The 22049-nt window shown below is 36.1% G+C and overlaps 1 protein-coding gene across 2 annotated transcripts; it reads left to right on the forward strand.

Annotated features, from left to right (window-relative positions):
- Positions 1–213: 213 nt before the first annotated feature.
- On the forward strand, positions 214–21893 carry LOC123713597 (vegetative cell wall protein gp1). Of its 2 annotated transcripts, XM_045667340.1 has the most exons (7): positions 214–598; positions 1136–1204; positions 2086–3497; positions 16103–16297; positions 17030–17162; positions 19351–19440; positions 20124–21893. In XM_045667340.1, exons 2-7 carry the CDS (start codon positions 1165–1167, stop codon positions 20270–20272), a joined length of 2019 nt encoding a protein of 672 aa, XP_045523296.1. In that variant the 5' UTR covers positions 214–598; positions 1136–1164; the 3' UTR covers positions 20273–21893. The 2 variants fall into 2 exon arrangements, with proteins under 2 accessions (XP_045523296.1, XP_045523305.1); XM_045667349.1 differs by lacking the exon at positions 1136–1204.
- Positions 21894–22049: the final 156 nt, after the last annotated feature.

Below are 22049 nucleotides of genomic sequence, written 5' to 3' on the forward strand. Positions count from 1 at the left end.
AAGTTTAACGGAGGAAGGATTAACCATCTAAAGCAAAACAAACGAAATTGTGATCTTTACGGAGAGGTCAAAAATCCTACGAAGTCAGAAATACGCACTGTAGTCTGTTGAGAACATGTCGAATTTATACTCTGTGAATAGGAAGGCATTGACGTTGAACGTCTATACCAAATGTCACTATGCAAAAATAAAACTAGTGTCAAATTCATTTTCTGTAATGGTGGTCGTTTACATATTTAAGGTGTTTTATTTAGAAAATTAGTTTTTATTTAAAGTATTGGTTATATTTTCAATTAAATTAAAATTGATGGTATAAGTTTCATATGCTCACTATACTTCAACTACTATTAATTTTTATAAAAAATAAGTGATCGACCGTCACCTATAGTATGCCGTTCGCGCAGGAGGGTGACTTCTGAAAACCGGCAACGAATACTTGTGTGTTTTTTGTTTTATTTGATTACTGAACAAAACTCAATAGTGTCCTAAGTTTTGATGGCGTCTTTGTGAGTGAGTGAGGTGTATCGAGCACTGAATGTATCAGTGTTCGAATTCCTGCCTTTTTTACGCGTGGAAGTCAATGGATATATTTTAGGAGGTAAGGTATGCGAGGCGCGTACTTATAATTAGAGTGCATTGTATGGTTAACAAGCGGACACTATTACGAGTCGATGAAAAGGTGGTTTTTGTTTGAGATGGTATGAGACGTGAACAAATAGAGATTACAGTTATGTGGGATGCGGCCCGCTACGGGGTCAACGACGTCTATCATCGAACTCGTTAAATAATATCAAATCAGCTTTGCTTAAGATTAAAATTGATACCGCATTGCTTTATTTTTCTGTATAATATTTATATGTGTAAAACAATGTACTGACCAGATATATTGTGGTACATATTGAAATTTAGTTCTATCTATGCAATGCCAGAGATAACATATCTTCATTGATAATAGACCTAATCACTAGCTATATTTATTAGGAGGATATTGAACACTCATAAAGTGCTTTTTAATAATGAAATTCCTCTATGTACTTCCTATAAATACATAAAATTGTTACCATATTTTGAATATGTTTTGTGCTTTATATTTTGTTTTGCTTGTTATTTGATGCATTATTTTTTGTGGCAATAGCAATTGTAATCGTGAGCGGCCACCTCAAGATGATGGTGGAGACCATCCTCGAGTCCTCACAGGACTTCGGTGAGTCTATTACTTCTAACTCATAGCTTATTAGCTTCCTTTACATATTTTTTAATACATGCTGTTACACATGTATTATTTTGTAAGATAAATTCAACTTAAGTTTGTATAATGAAACTATTATATTTTTTAATAAAGTTAACATTATTTTCAAAAATTCATATTCAAAATTCAAGACTCAACACGGGGCATAGGCCAATTATAGACTATTTATGGTTAATTAGTAGTTAGCATAAAACTATTTATTCATATAGATTGATACAAACCAATATCATCTGATTTCTCACAAGAATTCAGGGTTTCAATATAAATAATAGATTTTTTTAAATTACCAAAGGTGTTTGATATATAAAGAACTTAATCACAAGTCTAGAGTGAAAGTATAACTAAAGGTACTTTGTATGATTTATAGGACTCATTATTTTTTGTCTAATTCTGAATCTAAATTGTCTGTTATATTATTGCAAAATTTACTCTGTATGACCTACCTTGTTTAACTTTGAGGTTTATACAATTAAAACTGTAAAAGTTTTAAATGAAATTTATTCAATACATAAAATTCAAGATATCATTACAATGATGGATAATCATTCATGTTATATTGTGCTACATTCATAAATTTGACTGACCAAAATAATTAAAATTTGACAATACCTTAAGAAAGTCTAAAATAGATAGTAACATTAACAAGTCATTAACAATATTATCACTCTGCTGCTAATATTGTTCTTTAAACTGTCACTTTTAACATACTTTCTGTTTGCAATGTATTGGGTGCCATTTGATTTCTTCTTCTATAGACTTCTTTCAGATAGGAGATGAGGAGACATTTGATAAGTATTTATTTATAGTCCAGTGAAATAATAGAAGGTTGTGTGTAGGCATGTCGAATGGTCCGCTGCCGCAATGGAAGCGCGAGCTGCTACAGAGACGCGCGGCGCGCTCTCGACCGCCTGCACCACCTGCCGCTCCTCCGCCGCAGCCCCCACCTCCTCCGCCACCGCCCGAAGACGACGAAGAACTCAGTTACGGGCCTGGCATCGTGAAGCGTCTCAAATCGCGATACCTCAGCCTAGCGCTGCGAGAAGCGCCTCGCCGGCGACCCTCCGTGCTACGCAGGGCCGCTTCCCTAGAGCACCTTCTCGATGAGCGCCCGCCACCTGCCCCGCGTCCATCTGCGCGTCCCGCCCGACCTGTGTCACTCGCCGCTCCACCTCCCGCCGCCGTCCCGCTCCGCCGCGATTCTGTCAAGCGCGCGCGTTCTGTGGACGCGCTCAGCCGCCTCGATGAGCCTCCGCCACAGGCGCCGCCCTCGCCGCTGCCTCGAGCCCCGCGTCCGCCGCGTCGGCCCGCTCCTCTGCTACGCGACACCGAGCGACCCCCACCCGATGTTGTTCGTTCCACCCTTCGCAAGTTTGAGACGACACCTCCTCGGCGGTCAGCGCCCGCCGCCCGTGTGTCCGCCGTGGTACGAGGTCTGGAGGCCCCACGTACCTCGACGCCGGAACCACGCGCGCGTTCCCCAAGCCCAGCCGCTGCCGACCTCTCGGCCATCGATGAGCCCGAGGGCACCGCACTTTCGATCGAGACCAAACAGGTGTCGCAGGCGGCGTTGGATGGAATCGCACGCGCCGGTTCAACGGTGCGCTACTCGTTCGATTCGCCAAAATTGGGTTCTCATCTGCCGCCACTGTCGACCACGAACCCCGTCCTGCTCAATCGTGTGCGCCTATCCGCTTCCCCGCGTAGAGTTGGTGTCATTAAGCCTATGCCGGCACCGTGCGCCGATGTCGCATCTCCACCACCGGAGTGCACCGGAGTGGATGTCGTAGATGAGCTGCCACGCCTCGAGACTCCACCTCCGGATGCGCCAGAAAGTCCGGTGGCGGCCCGGACTGAGCGAAAAGACCCTCCACCATCTGCCGTCGTCGAACCCATCCCAAGGTCGCCTCTGGAAAAAGTCGAAATGGAACGAGATCAAAGCGCATCTCGCGAGCCGTCGCCGGAAGTTGATCTGAAACTAGAGCCGCAAGTGAAATTGGAGAGTCCAGTAATTAGTGAGAAGCCTTTAATGAACGGTCACGCAACTCCAGAAAGGAGCCTGAAGACTGCAGGTGTGGAGCGTGCATGGACGGGAGCAGGCCCTGGAGGGGGAGCGGGCCCGCGACGGCTGCGGTCGGCGGTGCCGGCCTCGACGTCCGTGGTCTTCAACTTCTCACATCGCAAGGAAGTACCCGACTACATCGAAAATGATGGCATCGTTTTACGAGCTGCCAAGAGGAATCGCTTTAAGGTGAGTTCGATATTAATTTATTAATAGCAATAATAAAAGCACAGATTTAGAAGAAAAAATACCATATTGCGCCTTGTAAGCGAAATCGCGGTCTAAATTTAATTAATTAAATTAATTGTTCATACATTAATATCGTGGCGTAGCAAACTTAATGATGTTGAGCGTTGTGGTATATTCATTTTTAGGTCAGTTTTAAGTTTTGAGACCGAATTAGTGAAATTTCTTTTATTTCTTAATTATATTATACTAAATATGATAAATAAATACACACAAATATCCTATTACTGAGTATTACTTTCAAACTAATACGTACCGCTAAAGTATGTACATGTCTAGATAGCTTATACTAAATAGTGAAGTTTTAATTTAGTTGTCCTTTTTATGTTAAAATTTAGACTATGCACAGCACAGCATTTTGATATAATTGGTTTTTGTGCAATTGTGTAAATACGAATAAAGACAGCGTCTATGTATATCGCGCTATATGAAAATATGCAGTTAGTGTGAAACATGATAGACATTGATAAATTCTGAAATATTCTTGACATGAAGACATATCATCCCAATGAACTTGTCCATACGAATCGACCACTTAACGCTAATAACAATTACGCGTTACCGAAACAGTAATTCCTGACTACCTAATTGGGTACATTTGATCGTCACTTTCTGATTTCTATAATTATCCGAATAAGAGCCTAAATATGTATTGTACCGGAGAAAGTGATGGGACGTGGTATGGCGAACGGTCGAACTCTCGATTTCCGCGCGACAGCGAAAGTGTTTGGAGTGTTATTACTTAATATATTGGCATGAAGTACCTTCGCAACTCAAATTGGTTTGGACTTTGATGTGGTTTACGCGATCCGATTGACTTAATCAGGTTATTAGCATAAACAACCGATGAACCGGCCGGAGCTTTCTAATTTTAAGCAATTTATTTATTGGCTCGTTGAACCGAGACGCTAATTATTCGTCTCGTCCCACTTGGAATCTGTGAACTTCCGAAACCGGCCGCACGCCTTAATATCTAATTATTAATTTTCTTTTGTAATTTCTTTTATTGTTATAGTTTAAAATGTGATTTTAATTGATGTTAATATTTGTGGTTAAAAGTAACTCAGAACTCTGTTTAAATTTTAGTCAAAGACTGGGCACTGTTAAACTTGTTTTATCGTGCTTTTGTGAAGTTTTTTAAGCAACTTAAGCGTTTTTGTATGACAAATATATGAAGGACGCGTTTCTATACCTTTGTTCCGTTAATGGGTTTTCTGGGATCTTAAACGTAAAAACTATATCGCATTTGTGAAATAGAGATGCTGCACTTCTTACCGAAAATGTAGTAGTTGAAGAATTATTGCTTAAACTAAGAGACCTACTTACTGGCTTTAGCTACTGTTGTCATATATAATATGTCCGCTTGTCCCGGGAGACAGTAACTATTGATATAATCGTATTTGCTTCAGGTAATCCGGAGACAATTAAGTCACGCTTATTAATAGTCAATATTAGTTTAACTGTAAACGTTTCGAAAACCTTATCCTTGATAAAAGACGTTGATTCACTTTTTCTATTTCAATTTCTAATCTTTTTGATAAGACAAACATATTTGCTAAGAAAATATAAACATTATGATTACGGATTACCTTATCGCAATGTAATCTACTTTTGAAGTGTTGACGAAAGCAGTAAATTAGGAAACAATTGAGTCAAATCATTGTTTTCTTCATTACATTGAGGCATCATTCTAACACTGTAATTATTGATACAAATGGCATTGGGAAAGATTCAGAGACGAGACTAGGCTCTATGTATGACTCCCGTATGTCAAAACAAATACATTTTAAACATACGGAAGTCATTCTTAATAATAACTCGACTTTGAATCGGAAACTTTGATTCTAATAACAGTAATAAGTTAGATATTGTAATATTGTGTTTTGCATATTATCATTGCGTTGCATTCTATAGCAACGGTCAGACATCGGCTAGTTTTACATTAATTTCTTAGTAAATAACGAATTATTGGCTCTGACGACGCGCTGCGATAAGGCAGTGATAGTGCAATGCGGTTTCAAGGCTGCACAAATCGCAGTTACTTCCGTACATAAAATGATAAATACGTTCACAAAATAATTGGAAACGTGTCAAAAACGCTGCAATCATATAAAAGTGTATCAATTCAAAATAATAAACGTTGTAACTAGGAACTAAGAAAATACAAAAGAAGGAAAATCACTTCATCAATAAATAAATATTATATTTTGTGTATTCTGCGCGTCTTTCCGCCACGTTTCGACTTCAAAGTAAATCTTTGTCCAATTTATTACTGGGTCACTAAAAATTACATTAAATATTGTTTACTATACCTTTGTCAATGTTCCAGTACAATTGTCAGTTTATATACCTTCTATTGCAACTGAGCATAATTAGTCAAAAAACCACATATGACGAGACGAGTGATTATACAAGGAAAATTAAGACCGCAATTGTTTTATAAATTTACAATCCACTACAGTTTTCAGTCTCAGTTTTGGTGAGAATTAGGAAACGAATGAAGCTGTTTGAGCCCTTAAATCCCTTGCCCTGTTTCAGTACACAAACTATAGCTTTAAATTTTAGTCTACCGGTTATAAGGATAAGCAAAAGCCAATGCAATGATTGGCAGATGTCCCATCGTCAATTGGATTGTAACTTACTGTTAGAAATACCTTTAATCGTAGAACAAAAATTGAAACAGGACTTATTTCTGACTTTGGGGTCACAGGTTAAGTCATTTGAAAATTATAGACTTCTGACTGATGTGGAGTCTGTAGGTCAGCAGTCCGTTAGCTGCAACTGTAATGATGATTATCACCGCACAGTATAAATAAATGTTATTATTTCTAATTCTGTGCTATTCGTCAAGATTTTAACCATATAGTCGCACAGCCCATTTCATAATGGGTAAGTTCGATTCAAATTCCATATCAAAAACCTGCTATAAAACGTATTACAGAGATTTCTTGGAGCACGAAAAATTCATGTATTATAATTATTCATCGTACAGGTAGCGTTCATAAAATACGATAGGTAATCTATTTTTTGCTATCGAGCTTGATAAGAAATTTTTGATACGTCACAAGTCATGTTTTTAACTGCATAATAGGATGTGTGCATATAATATTGTTTATAAGGAAAATTTTGTAATGTGGCTTATTAAACAAGAGCAAAACAATATTTGTGATAATGCGGCAAAATATGTTAAATGCCTCACGTAGTATGAAAATGTTTTTATTATAATAGAATTTATTATAGAAGGCATCACCGGCGTTGGAGGTGTTCATGGGCGGCGGTTAGCGTTTTCCTACTGTCCCGTTAAAAATTTAGCTTCGCCACCAACTTTGTTGTGTGAGTTTGTTTTCCATATGAATAGCATATGTTCTACGGTTTATTTGACTGCTTGTTTACATTAAAATATATTTTGATAGTAAATTGGAGGCCATTGTCGGCACCGTGACGAGCGTATATTAAACTGGAGGTCGGCGAAATTAACAATTTATAGGGAAATTTGATAGCTACTCTATCAAATTGTTGAAACCGATACCACTACACACGAGCCCATTGTTCTCGCTGTCACGTTGTACACCAAAAACATACAATGACATACCAAACACGTGAAATGATATAACTACCTAGAAAGCCGTTGGCGGAAATTTAAAGTTAATTATTCGTTTCCCTTGCTTCTTTGATTTTCTTATATGGTGAACAATAATTATTTACTTTCTTACACATTACAACCACACATTGTCTATGCTTGAAAATGTAATGCATTTTCGAGGACTCCTATTTTGAGAGTTTGCTTACTTTTGTGACAAGAGGGTTGAGGGGGGAGGGATTAATTTCAGTAAATCTGCTTACGTAATACTTGAACGGCCCCTTGGAAAAGATAAAAAAATTTTTCGTTTACTTGGATCACAGTCCTTCTTCTTGAAATTGTAAGTAATGTAAGGGCAAAGTGTAACTTCTTCTGCACGCTCCTGCACTCTACACAGATAGCTGACGAAGTTTCTTTTTCTTCCTAATGCCTAGCCTAGAAACGTTTTTTATACTTCAACCACAGATTAACGCGAAGTTCGGAAGCATAATACGTATCTGAAAATACACTTTCTATGCAATTACAATATTCACTTAAAAACTTATGTAATGAGTTAGTGCTGCAACTTATCGATAGATATCTAATATTTAACAATCAAGTGAATGTTACACTAATTGATAAATTGATATAATAATTAGTGTTATTTTAAGTGGCATGGTTGTCTTTAGGTTGTGATACAAACGCAAATGTATATCCCCTTTTTTATTTTTGAAGTGGAAATGAATGTATCTGTGGGGCTCAAAACACGCTTTTCGTAGTCTGGGTTAGCAATCCGCATTAAAACCATCTCGGGTATTTCCTAGCAAGGCCTCGTTAGAGATGCTTTCGGATGGCTCTCGCATTCACTGACGATGGCAAATACATTTTATATCACCCTTACATTACTTACAATTGTTAGATGTAAACAATAGAAAAATAAATTCTTTCAATTGAAAAGTTTTCACTTTTTACCCTGGGCCACAATGCACAAACCGTGCGGGCCATTAAAAAAAAGTTTGCACTCGGTATTATTTTTTTAATAATTTCATTTCCGTTAGATTGGTGTTCGAATTCGATCGTGTTATTCAAATATCGAACAGTATTTTCAACAAATATCGACAGTGAAGGTGCGTCTGTCGCTTTACATAATTGTTGTCATCAAAGAGACATCGAGCGGATGTCCCACGCCGGTTTTGCATACTTTTTTGTTTATGTATGTGCCTGGGAATGGGAATTCCACGCCAATCCTAAATTATCCCAGGATGTGTAATTAAACGTGTTCAATCGTATTAAATGTATCGTCTTCCTCAAATTTTGTTCCTGGAACTTAATTTTCCAAAATTGTTTTTATAACCCGATCGCAAAGTTGCCTGAATTGTGATCAAGTTTATTCTAATTTTTTCTTGTTCACGCTATTTTTTTATTTATACACGCGTTAATGAAGTCAATAATAGTTTAATTACTGAATTAGTATAAATTTTCGATTTCTAGCCATTCCTATATTGATTCTATAGTATGAAATATTTTTAAAACATTGTTTACACTTTTTAAAATAGGCATGTCTGAGAGTATATAACATTAACATAGATAAATTTTGTTGTTTCTACCTCAAACGGTGCTTTGGAAATCAAAGACATTTTGCTTTGTGTATTTCGGCTATATGCTCGTGCAATAAGTTATATGTATGATTATATAATAGTTGTAGGTTAGCCGCCCACAAGTGTCGAGTTTCAAACAATCAATCTGTTAACTGGAAGCCTTATATCATCTATTATTAGACAACGTCAGCAATGTTGTATTCAGTCTAAATATATATTGATTATCCAAACAGCATACTAGTGTTCTAAGCTTAGCTTTTAAGTTTAAGAATACTTCCCTTACAATTAATAATTTCTATTTAGTTTTGATAAACATATGATTTAACAAATTAGGGACCTTAAGAGCGTACCTCGTTGCTAGGCTGGCAACACGCAAGCTCCTTAACGATTCCAAAATATTGCCATATCTTTCGTTATGCTACATATTGGTTATCTTAAAACTCTGTTGAAATATATAGCGAATATCAAAACGCCAAATGGTTCGAGTTAATAAGCCTCTAGATTGCGGTGTACACTCCATAACAATGTTAGTTTATGTCCCAACGAAGACCATTTAGGCAATAAACACTCTACTTTACGTTCTTCACGAGTTTACAGACTCATAATGTATACAAGTTCTTGATCTTTTCATATAGGAATCAGGATTAGGCCTAATGCCCGCCATCCACCAAAGCGGAGACGGCATGTATGAAAATCATCGTAACGAGTGTATCGGAGTCCGTAATAGGTCCGTTCCGCTCGCATTGGACGGCGGGCCTGAAGCTTTTGGAAGCTATGTTCTAAATCTGGATGGTGGTGACTATTAAGTTACAATACAGCAATACTACTTTCGGAAGCCAAGGGACAGCCAAAGTGTGTGTGAATACTAAAATCCGCAGGCATCGTTGATTGATAGTCGTAAACAATAAACACGGGCAGTCATTTGTCAAACGATTTTTCTGATTTCTTTTAAATTTTGTTCTTTCTTTGCACAAAGCCGGTGTGGCGTAGACGAGTAATCTATCGCTTATCAATTAAATTGTTTTGTCAAAGATATGTACGATGTCTGGTTCGTTCATATTAAAAAAATGACTAACGACAAGTAACAGTCTGAATGTACGCTATGACTCACGTGTTTAGCATCTGAAACTGGTAATTTTATTGCGAAATGTAGTCTGTGCGTAGTAGACTAAGTGTTTATTCTAATTCAAGAGATCCGCCTGGGCACTCCCCAGAGGCGCTGCAACCTTTATCTAAATAAGAAAACTGTTTCTAGCTGAAATTGCAATGAAATTTCCACAATAATACAGACATATTTATAATGACTCAAAACTCATTAATATTAGGTCCTTACATATGAAATTGGCGTTTTGTATGGGAGGAACAAAAAGTCGAATATTTTTTAAATATAATATATTTAATTAATCAAAGTATGAACCATTGTTTTCTATGCACTTTTGCCATCTCATAGGTAGTTCATTGATCCCTTTACTAAAAAAACCAGTTGGACGGGAATCAATAAAATCTGTGAAGGCGATTTTGGACTGCCCCATCAGAGTTAAATTTTTTCCCTTGCAAGAAGTTGTCCAAATTTCGAAAAAAATGGTAATCTGTTGGAGCAAGATGTACGGGGAGTACGGAGGATGGAAGCTCTTCTAATTTGGTAGCCGTCTGTTGAGCAGTGTGTGGTCTAGCGTTGTCGTGAAGTAGCAGTGGCGTGGAGCGATTGACCAGCCTAGGTTGTTTAGCCGCTAGCTTTTCCATCATGGTTTGCAATTGCTGACAATAGACATCAGCCGTAATAGTCTGGCCAGATTTGAGAAAACTGCAATGAACAATACCGGCACTAGTCTACCAAATGCTTACAAGTAACTTTTTTGGGGTTAATTTTCGCTTTGGGCAGGATTTGGCTGGCTGACCAGGATCCAACCATTGCGCTGAGCGCTTCCGATTATCGTTAAGAATCCATTTTTCATCACAGGTAATGATTCGGTTTCAAATACCTTCATTATTGTGCCGGTTCAGTAATGTAACGCAGCAGTCGACGCGCGTTTGTCGGTTTGCTTCAGTCAATTCGTGAGGTACTTTTCAAGCTTTTTAATCTTCCCAATTTGCTTCAAGTGAATTAAAACAGTTTTATCACTAACACCGCAGCCTGTAGCTAACTCGGACGTGGTTTGCGATGGATCCGCTTCCACAACAGCCTTCAATACTTCATTATCAACTTGGGTCTCAGGCCGTATACGGGGCTTGTTCTGCAGGTCGAAATTTCCAGAACGAAAACGTTGGAACCAAAAACGAACTGTGTTTTCTTTTGCAACATGACCGCCATACACATCATTCACCCTTCGAGTCGTTTCCGCAGCACTAGTGCCACGGCGGAACTTGTACTTGTAAATAATGCGATACTTTAAGTTTTCCATTTTGTAAAATGAGTGACGCAAACAGAAAAAAACAAATGAATGACGGTCATCGAAGCACAAATACATGAGTAAATAGCTGTACAAATTTGAATTTGGAATTCCTTACCAAAGAGGAGAACATCGTGATTAAAGTGGCCAGTACGAAATACGCCAATTTCATATGTAAGGACCTAATAATAATATTAATTTATTATAGAATGTAGTACAAATATATGGTGGTACAATCAAATTTTCATATATTCTGCCACACATAATATGCAATTTTGTCTTACACATTCGAAATGTAAAAGTGTGGCTTACATATTACAATCATATCATAGTCAATTATTTAATTTTATCACTACGTCACCATATTATTAAAATATATTACATTATGAAATTAATGTTTATTATAATGTTTCAAATAATAATAAAGATCTTTTGATTTTGGTAAATTATTATAAATCTTGATTGTCATACAAAAACGTGTTAAGGTCTATACTTGTCCGTTAAAAGTTACTGAACACCTTAGATTCAATCGCTAGGTAAAAAAAGATCGTTCTGTCTAAGTCCTTATAATATCAAAACAGTATTCTTTATAAAATCAGTCGTTTTTTATTTAAAAATATAATTGAATGGTCTAATCTGTGTGCGGTTGTAAAATAAACCCTTTTTACATTACATATAAATAATGTAAGCAGTTTTTACGAGTTCCATTAAAAGTGTGCCCTTTTAGCAATTAAGAATTAAATAATTGAAACGGTAAAGCACATATGTATCAAAAGAAGTTGTGTCATCAGTTTCTAAGATACTCCTAATATATACATGATTTAAGCCTTATCGAGATTCACGTAGTTGGGTCGTGTTCATTAGCATTCGATATCTCCAAACTTGTTTTTTTTCTATATCTGTGCATATTACATAGATATTGCGTAACTATTTCCTAACACTTTTACTTTTATCTTGTTTAACATATTCTTTCTATGCAGTTGTATTCTGTGAGATTTTAGAATATTTTTGCGTGCGTTAAAGCGTCTACACACGGCCCTAAACTCAGTGGCGATATCGGGACAATAGTTGTGGAGATGAAATCGGTACTAGCATATACACGTCGATTAGGGTACGATGTTCCCACACATGAGGCAATCTAGGGTGCTTCCCACCACTCACGCCTTACACCCTATTCAATAAAGTATGGGTTTAGCCAGCTTTAGCGTAGTACATTATAAAATTATTTCTACTAAATTTATATATAGCTAGAATTAAAGATATAAGCGACAAACTAGATAATACAACTTCTATCAAACTTATTGTTTATTACATCACGTATTATTTAGTAGCTTATTTTGGTCTGGGCTTATTTTGATTAAACGATTCGGTGATTAGCGTTCTGTGCCTGATACATGTAGTCGATTCTTCGATTTAAAACATGCCAGTTTCCCCCACGAAGTTTGCCTTCACTGTAGGAGCAAGTGACATATGGAACTTTCATCCATTGGTGCGCTGTGATTTGAACACACGATCTCAGGGTTGAGAAACGCTGATGCCACAAGCCAACGCCGCTTTTACCGGCTAAAAAAATACTCGATAAACGTTTATGTTAAATTATTATTTAAAAACAAATTTAAATGCCTCTGAATCTGCTATTAACATTTAAATCAAACTAAATTATATCCACTGGTTTAAACGTAAGTATATCAGGTGATATCGTATCATCGATTACGCATATCAGATTAATAAACGATTATCCACAAAATAATTTCGCAATGATGCCCATAAAACGGACTAATGACAACAACTTTAACATACTATATTATGTGTACAAGCCCTCTGATAATGGGAGTGGTAAATCCCCATTTTGTGTGGGCCTCATCCTGTTCCGCTCTGATTTGTCCGCAATCATTGAGGCCCTCTGTGATGTCACGATGTCACTGTGTAACAGATCACTCTTAATTAATAATTGGAAATACAATCTCCTCTATATATATCTCGATGGCTCTGATTTTATTGCTGATATTTTATGTAAAATTGCATGATGAATGACGTCATTTATGAGTGTAATACATACAGGAAAGTTGTACGATTAGTATGAGAGCGCATAAGTGAAGCCACATAAAGGGTTGACAAGATTACAGGGAATCAGAGCCGGAATACTGACACAGATTAAATGGTATGAGCTCATACCCTGGCCATTAGCAACTCAACAAACTTGTTTATTTATAAAAGTAACATCCACTTGGTAACCTCCTCGGTTTCTTTGAAGAAGAAAAAGAGGATTTTTGTCATTGATATATAATCAGAAAGCCGAGTCAGTTACAATTGTCAAAGATCCCTGGAAATCATTATTTAATATTCAAAATATATCCGAAATGTAACCTCCATTAATCAAACAAAATGGAAACAGATATCCTTACTCCATTAACTCGTTTTTTTTCCTGTAATAACCAGGGAATGTTTGGCAAAGTAGAATGCGCACATTCCGCTTGATTGGCAATCTTGTGCTATTCAGATCAGGAAACAATTTGGCGTTTAATTTAATGGCGTCGCTTTATTTGAATAATTCAGCCAATCGACGATTTTGTTGAGTCGCGGAGATATCAACGCATGCTTCAAACTGATCGCACCTGTTCCTGCTCCCTCCCCCTGATTTTCCATCAATTCATTCTTAGCAAATCGTATTAGATTCAAGTTTCGCGTACTTAACCATAAGGTTATATATTTGGATTTCGTTGTGTAAAGCAAAGCGGTCAGAAGAAACATGCCTGGAGAAACTAGGCCAGCAAAGGTCGCAATGTGAGAAATGCAGAGAGACATTCTGCTGATTGAATCCGTCTCACGTGTCACGGGACACTAACGAATTTCCCCTGGGACGCCGCGAATTATGTGGGATGTGTGGCATGCCGAAGGATTTGATTTACTGGGCAAACTTGGTAGCAAGACCACAACTTGGGTAACTTTAATTAATAAAGAGTGAGTGTAAATGTCATTTGAGTCACACATCCGGAAACGATAGTCAATAACCTTGTATTTTTGATCTGTCCAGCAAATGACTGCGGAGGAATGTAGTAAAACAAAACAGTTATGCGCCCTTACCTTTAAATAGCAATTTTATATGTATATATATAGAGTTGGAAACACGTTTCTAATTCTCATAAAAGATGATAATAAGATAAATTTTCTGTACGTATGCTGGGGATAATATCTTAAGATAAATTGGTAGTGTATAATTAATTACTATTGCCGAAGCACTCGTTTTCAGTATTGTATTCGCAGAATGGAAATAATCTCCGAAGGCCGCCGAGTGACACGTCCAGCTTTCTTTTATACCCAGTGTATAGCCAATATCTAAATCATATATAGGATATTTTATATTAATAAAACATTTTTGTATAGATGAGTAGAATTTAATAAATAGTGTGTAATTATTAGTAACGGCGTCGCTCGTAATCTAGTATAACGTGTTTTATTACTTATTCATGGCTAATTGTAGTCGTGGATATTCTCAAATATTACAAGTAAATAAAATTACGTAAATTTATATTTAAAAAGTCGGACTCGTCAAGTACATTTTTAAATATAGAAGATTCACTGTTTGTGAGATAAATAGTCGAGTACCGCTAATTATTAATTATATTATAAAGAGCAGCCGTGCATTTATTATACGTATAACGATAAGTTACCCGTGCACGTGTTTCGGTCAAGCGTAACACGCGTCATGCTCAATACTAGAATATACCTAACTTCTTCATATGTTTTAGGTTATATCTTTATTTACACAATAAAGATATACGATAAATTGTCCACTAATCAAAGATAGTCGTTATCAATAGATTGAGCTCACTGTTTGCGCGTTTTCGCCAGATAGTAGGAGCCTGTGTTTAAAGAGTGCTAATAATAATGTTGTTTTGGACTTCTTACTCTGTGCAAAGCAAGGTATAGAAATTTAAATACTTTAAGCGACAATCTCAGATTTTAATGCACGCTTCAATAGTAGTGAATGCAGGAAAACCAGTGGCGCTGCCTTTGTCTTAAAAGGCAAGGAGGCGATCTGCCTGACGCACGTGTGCCGTCGATTTTTGGGTCTAACGCATACTAATTTCGTCATGATGCTTTTCATGCGCACATGGAAAATCTATTGATGGATAGCAGTGACTCACGAACTCAGGCTTGAGAGTCACACGCTCATGGGACTGAACACTGCCCTAGTATTTGTAATACCTAGATGTTATTGTAACTGTGTACGTACATCGTATGTACAGGGACTTTTTAATTTGGCGTATTTAAAGATAACAAATGTATCTTCTACATTACCAGTGAGCGGGAATTCGAGTCAGTGGCCGTAATAATCTGATGTCAATCCGTCCCGAGGAGTAGACAGGTTCCCATCGACCGGTTGATCGGTCGCATGACGAACAGTTTCTATTGCAGCATTCCTGTGACTCGTTCCCCCTATTAGGAAGATTGGTATTGACTAATTGCAATCACCGTGCTATCACACGTCTCCGTTATGATAAGCTGTAGTTTCCACACAAGAAACACTATTAATTAACGAGTAAGAATTGCAATATGACGCTTCAGCGAGCCTTTTTATAATCAGGATATTTTAACATTTCTATAATATTTTTCATTCTAAATTCAAACAAAGAATTTGATGTTGTATTTTTACCGTAAGTTTGAAAGGTTTGTGATTTCGACTTTAAGAGTTATAAAATAAACGTATCAAAACATTTTACACATTTAAGGCTATCATGAGTAAATGATTACACACATATGTAATCTGAAACCAGACCCATGGAATGAAGCGCCACTGGTCTTATAAATATTAGTACGAGAAGATATAAATATTAGTAAGACCTAAAATATACTTGTATTGCTGCTATTACGGGATACCTGTCAAATGAAAAACAAACAAACTTATAAGGAAGATACTTATTTCTTGACAATTGGAATGTTTTATCACTATTGCTTCATACATACATATATGGTTTTAATAATGATTTGTGTTTTCAGGCGGGTGAGAGTGGTGTAGTCTTACTTAAGGGCGCAGAAGTACCAGCGGAGTCTGATAGCGACGGTGAGGGAGAGATTGACGGGGCGCGGTCCCCTTCGCCCTGTAGCGTACGGTTCGTTAACGACAACGTACTTATCAATGGACGATCGTCGATGCTAGCGCGCACGCCATTACATCGCGAACGTGCTGCGAAGGTAACATTGAAGACGTAAAGTTTATCTAGGAAATAACTTAGGGTGATTATAAGAGTTGAGACTTAGTGAAAAGTATAACTCCTGTTGGCATACAGGAGTTATCCAATACGTTTTTATATAAGGAAGTGTGAAGTCTAAAACTTACCCTCCGTTGTTTTGTCTAATTTCGAGAAATTTCTGTTGAGTATTTAATTTGTTATAAATATGCTAATATCGTAAAGACACAGAACAGTATTATAATTTATAGTTGTTACTCTGACACAGCAATAAATTTTAGGTCACAATAGAAAAAGTTAAGCAATCTAAATCTGCAATTTCTGCAATACCGATTATAACTAGAAATTTAAAGTAAACATGTTTAAGCATATATTTTTTTTGAACTTAAGTAACCAAATTTTAAATAATTACGATAGGATGTTTCAGTACCATTTAGACGTGAATCTTTCATACAATACTCATTTGGTAGTGGTCATAGTGCATATGAATACTATAAATAAATAATTTAAAAAGTGAATACATAGATATTTTTATAAACGTTACAAAGGACAAGTTAACATGTGGCCCCTTCGGCTTTCTTCATTTTCTGTCTGATCAACGCCCGTTTTCTGAAACTTCCAAGATTTACAAAGTTTTGTCAAACCAAAATTTTACTGCCGCTTCACTTACTATGACATCACACTTGACTTTAAAGAATTTTGAATATAAAGTAGTGTATGTATGTTGTATTTCTAGCTGAAGCTCCAATTCGACGACTCACTGACGCGGACATTTGAATATCCCTCCGAGATTTCACTCTGCGAAGATGAGCCCGCTCCTGCCGCTTCACCAGCTGCCACACCCGCTCTAGCCACCAATACTACACTTGGTAAGATGATGATGTTGTTTAAAGACTTGTAATTCTCATTTTAACTTATTAATTTTAGTGTTATGTTAAGACTTATGTGCGTATCAATTGAAAGTAATAATTCATTTGCTGGGAATGTAAGCCAGGAATTTCCTGATTATTCGACGCTACTAAACCGAATGGGCATTTTTTAAGTTTATAGGCGTTATAAATAAAGTCATTCAACTGTATTTTATATTGGTAAGTAGTCATTTAAGATACTTTACAAAACCTACTAAATAGAATAATATAAACTTCATACATTTTTGCAATTTGTAGGCAAATCCCAATACAGATATATTGGGATTTTAATATATTAATAATTAATATGCTATGCAGCGAGACACGGCGAAGTAAAACCGTCCCCGCCCTACGTCCCAATGCCCCCCGACGAGATCTTCATATAAACACGGTTCTTATACACCCATAATTTGTGTCGTGTGCTAGAACATTATCATTCCGCTCACTATCATATTAATTTAGAATTTAATTGTTAAGCTTGTTTTTGAGTCAAAAAGTCTTCGTAGTTCTGGGACTTGTTTATTCTTTCCTAACTCATATTATAAACGATTATTCATACTATTGCTAATATTTTAATAACTTGGTAAATATATAAAGATTACAGTGGTACACGCCAGATTTTGTGTCTTAGACACAAGGACAAGAGTCCTATATTAAAATCTACTGAGGAAGTCTTTTTTATATTGTGTTCTGAACCAGAATGTATTCAGTAACAGTCGGATCGTACGTAGCAAATTCATTTATTTTTATGATAAAGTTTTCGCTATGAAACAATCCATCTATTCTGATAGCACAAATTTTATTGTAGTACTAGCTGCCCCCGCGAACTTTGTTTCGCTTTAATATGATATTTTTACCTAACCCACCTTTTAGTAGCTATATACTGTATGGAACATTTTATGATGCTATCCCATAGTTAGTTTTTTCCGGAATAAAAACCTAAGTACTAAATAAAATGAAATTTTATATTTATATTTTTTCATCCATCCTTAAAAATATATTATAGGCATTAAGGAAGTTTTTCTCAACAATATCTATTTAAGAATCGGTCATAGACAAAATAGTTCTATCGTTCGTAAATAAATAAACAGTAAACAACAACAAATAAATTTATGTATAATTGTATCACAGACGTTGTGGCGCGACCCACATGTATAATTCCTGTGTAATCAAAGGTGACATAACTGATGTCACTGACTTATTGACTCTGATAACTGAATGTGTGTCACGTGGAAATGTTATAAATACAGATAAAAATATATTATACACGAGAAAGAATTTAACGTAATTATACACTTCGGATAGAAATATATAAATTTATTTATTGTTTCAAAATGTTAAGATCAATAAATTTCTAATTTTATATTTAAACATCAATAAAATTTAACCAAATATACCGCTGAAGATAAAAAAAGTGATTAAATATATAGGCGACAAGCACTAGAACGCTCAAAGAAGCTCGCTCGAACGAAGTCAAAGCTTAAAAAGATAACGAATACTATTAAGTTATTAAAAATATATAGGGTTTGTATTTGAATTGTGTGACCGACATTTTTTGTCTTTATTAACCTATATAGAGTTGTAGAATAGGCTACAATAATAATATATTATAATATTTAAATAATACTGTACAAAAGACTTGAGGAATTTGATGAACGAGTGAGGGTGTAAGAAAGTATGAATGTGGTTTTAAACACAGGATTGATCACTCGTTGGAGCGTAGAGAATACTTATTTCTAACCATTAGTATTCTCTACGCGAGAGCCATATATCAGAGTTCACAAGCTAAATCTTTGCCATTTTTATTAAATTTAGGCCCTATTTCATCTTTTTTTTCTTATCATCTTACATCTTTAATGAAGTCTGTGTATTGCATATCTCTAATAGACATTGCTATGGAAATTATATTGCACAGATTAAATCCATAAAAAATAGCCTAAGATTCTTATCAGTAATTATGCTTACGTGGTATACGTGAATTAATCACGTTGTTTAAGATCATCAGATAAAAATCGCTGAAAATGCATTAACGCTTGAACATTTATAGACTAATTGAAAACAAAGTCTGTCGAACATCTGATAGTTTTCTTAATGGAATAAGGAGAACTTTTTTACTCTTAAACAAAACACACACTAATTATGTATGTAGGTGGAGGCAGCGGCGGTCTGTCCAGATACACGCCTAGTAAGACTGTCGCTGACACATTCCAGCTGGGACTGTCGAGAACGCACCAAGCCCGTATGTATTCTCTTTTATGTAAAATTTCTTGTGTATTTCTTGTACTTTAAAGAATCAAGTAAGAAGATTGTATACCTCTACCTGTGATTTTTATTGTAATAAGTGTCATTTTTATCTTATCTGGGTTGTCTTGAAGAAACTGCTCTTAGCAGTAATAACTTCCATTTTCATTGTTCGTCTACTTCTATTTCGTGATGTAAATAAAATGTTTATAATAATAGTATGGCGTCTCCGTCTCTTTCATTGATTTAGAGAAGAATTTAAGGTTATTATATCACTGTATGAGTTAGTTTTGTGTATGTGGAACCAGCTGCCCACTGAAGTATTTCCGAAACTTAGGGTCCTTCGAGAAAAGAGCGTACCAATTATTAAAAGGCCGGCAAAGCACTCGAGAGTCCTCTGGCATTTTGAGTGTCCATGGGCAGCGGTATCACTTAAAATCAGGTGAGCCTCCTGCCCGTTTGCCCGTTTTATAGAAGAAAGAAAGAAGATATAAAATTCTATTGTGGAGAGTTTAAACTCTGATATACAAGGCTGAGAACACACAAACTGTGTATATGTATAAGCCTACTTGGTATCTCCCAATGAATTTTTTTGTCTGGGTTTGATATCCAGTACATGTTATTTTCAAACTGGTATACCTGCCAGAATAGTTGTCCTAAAGTTTTGTAAAATGTTTTCAGCCGAGGCTAGTGACTGTAAAGTGACAAGCAACGGAGCTGAGGCGGAAGCGGAAGTGGATGCAGAGAGTGGAGACGCGCGTCCCTGTGCCGCTGATTCTGCTCGCTCTTGGTCTGAATCGCGCACACACACCACTGATTTACTCTTCTGAACACAATTCTGAAGAAAACTCTTTTTACTCTTGACACTATGCGTGCGCTATATGTGTAGATTGGTCTAAGGGTATAATTCAAAATTGAGTCTTAGCTAATCTGAATCTTAGTTTGAAAATCACCCTAAGAACCGTAAATTAATCATACCAACAGCGGACGATATACGATGTGTCGTTTACGTGTTCAAAACTGTACGCCAAGGTTCAAATATCAAAAAATTCAGTAAAAAAATACGTACAAGGCGTGTGTTGGACCGGTGACGAGTCTGTAATTGTGATATGACTCGTTCAAAATCCATCATTAGTGCATATACGGTTGTGTGCGCTACATCGACTAGTTGTAAAAGCAAATATTTTGATATCATTGTTATGAAAATCATGCCGACTGTGATACGTGAACCACGAGAGTGGACATTCAATTTGCAAATCAAAAACTAATTTTAAAGTAGCATTTTGTACTCGTTTATGTCCCTCAATGTACGGGAAATTAGTAATAGACATATATCTGAATTGCTCAATGTATCCGTGTATCAGATAAACCTCATTATTTAAGTTATGGCATCGCATTTATCATCAGTCTTTAACACTGCCATGCAATAATTTTCTATAAGCCAAACAAAGAGATGTATTATGAAAATGTGATTCATGTCATTCCTAACTTCATTCTGGAGATAAAATATTTTGGAAAATTTTACAATATAACATAGACCTATAGCATTTAGATTGTGTGTGTGCATTTATGTGTATATATTCGATTGGACTATTCCTTTTTGTACTCAAAAAGCAAGGAAATTGAAAATATTGCTTTTTTATATATATCCAATATAATCACGATGCATTTTGTGTGAATTGTAGGGTAGCTCGCTTGTGGCTTAAGTGTGTAAACTATTTTTTATAAGGACCATGACAAAGTCGTATTCCTAATCAAAGAAGTATGTTTAATTTCCCTTTGGACAGTTGTAGAATAATAATTCTTTTATTTTGCTTGTATTACTTTGTGATAATTTGTATTTTATATAAAGTATGTTATATTCAAATTGTCTAAAATACAAATGAATGTTAAGAAATTAAAAACAATCTTTAAATGTCTTATGAAATGTGTAGATTGAGTAAACTGTTTATTAAGAATGGTTTTGCATCGTGTAGATGTCACTTTAGTTGATAGTAAATACTTAAGCATAGAGAATAGACTGAAGGAACCGGATGTCAAATAAATAAAATGTTTTCTTGTCTCATTATGTCTTAGAAGAAATATTGTGGTCTTTTCTCTATGGCTAAGCAATATTCGGGAAAGAGCTGACGATACGCTCTGAGAGTGTCATATTGTCTCTGTCCTACTCCCACGGGTGGGACGTACTTGCCAATGCCTAGTTGTATCTTATGCGTATATGATATATAATAATAATGCATTTAGTGATAGCTTAGTTGTATTTGCGTTTGCAACAGTGGTTTCTGTTCGTGAAGGAATTTATTGTTGAATGCTGGAAGCAAGAAAGTTAAAGCCAAAAGGAAACGCGTTTTAGAGACGGATTAACTCTTAACGCTTTAGTTAAGTTTGACTGTGCTCTAGTATTTAAGGCTACATGTACTGATGCTAAACGGCAATAAAATCAATTGTATACAAAAACGTGTTTTTATTTCAACACAAAAACAAAAATATAAACGTGTTAAAGCTATTTAACTACTAATCCAAAGAAATATGCTATACACCACAAGTATTTAAATTTGAACAGAATATTCCCTCACATTTAACTTCAATGAACATTAAGGAAAATAT

The sequence above is a fragment of the Pieris brassicae genome, chromosome 1 (assembly GCF_905147105.1).
Source record: "Pieris brassicae chromosome 1, ilPieBrab1.1, whole genome shotgun sequence".
Classification (NCBI taxonomy): Eukaryota; Metazoa; Arthropoda; class Insecta; order Lepidoptera; family Pieridae; genus Pieris; species Pieris brassicae.

Bases quoted from the DNA above. Each gene is read 5' to 3' on its own strand.
- LOC123713597 (XM_045667340.1), top strand. From the start codon at position 1,165: ATGATGGTGGAGACCATCCTCGAGTCCTCACAGGACTTCG. The intron at 1,205-2,085 runs GTGAGTCTATTA...GGTTGTGTGTAG, and splicing joins CGAGTCCTCACAGGACTTCG to GCATGTCGAATGGTCCGCTG. The intron at 17,163-19,350 runs GTAAGATGATGA...TTATGTATGTAG, and splicing joins AGCCACCAATACTACACTTG to GTGGAGGCAGCGGCGGTCTG.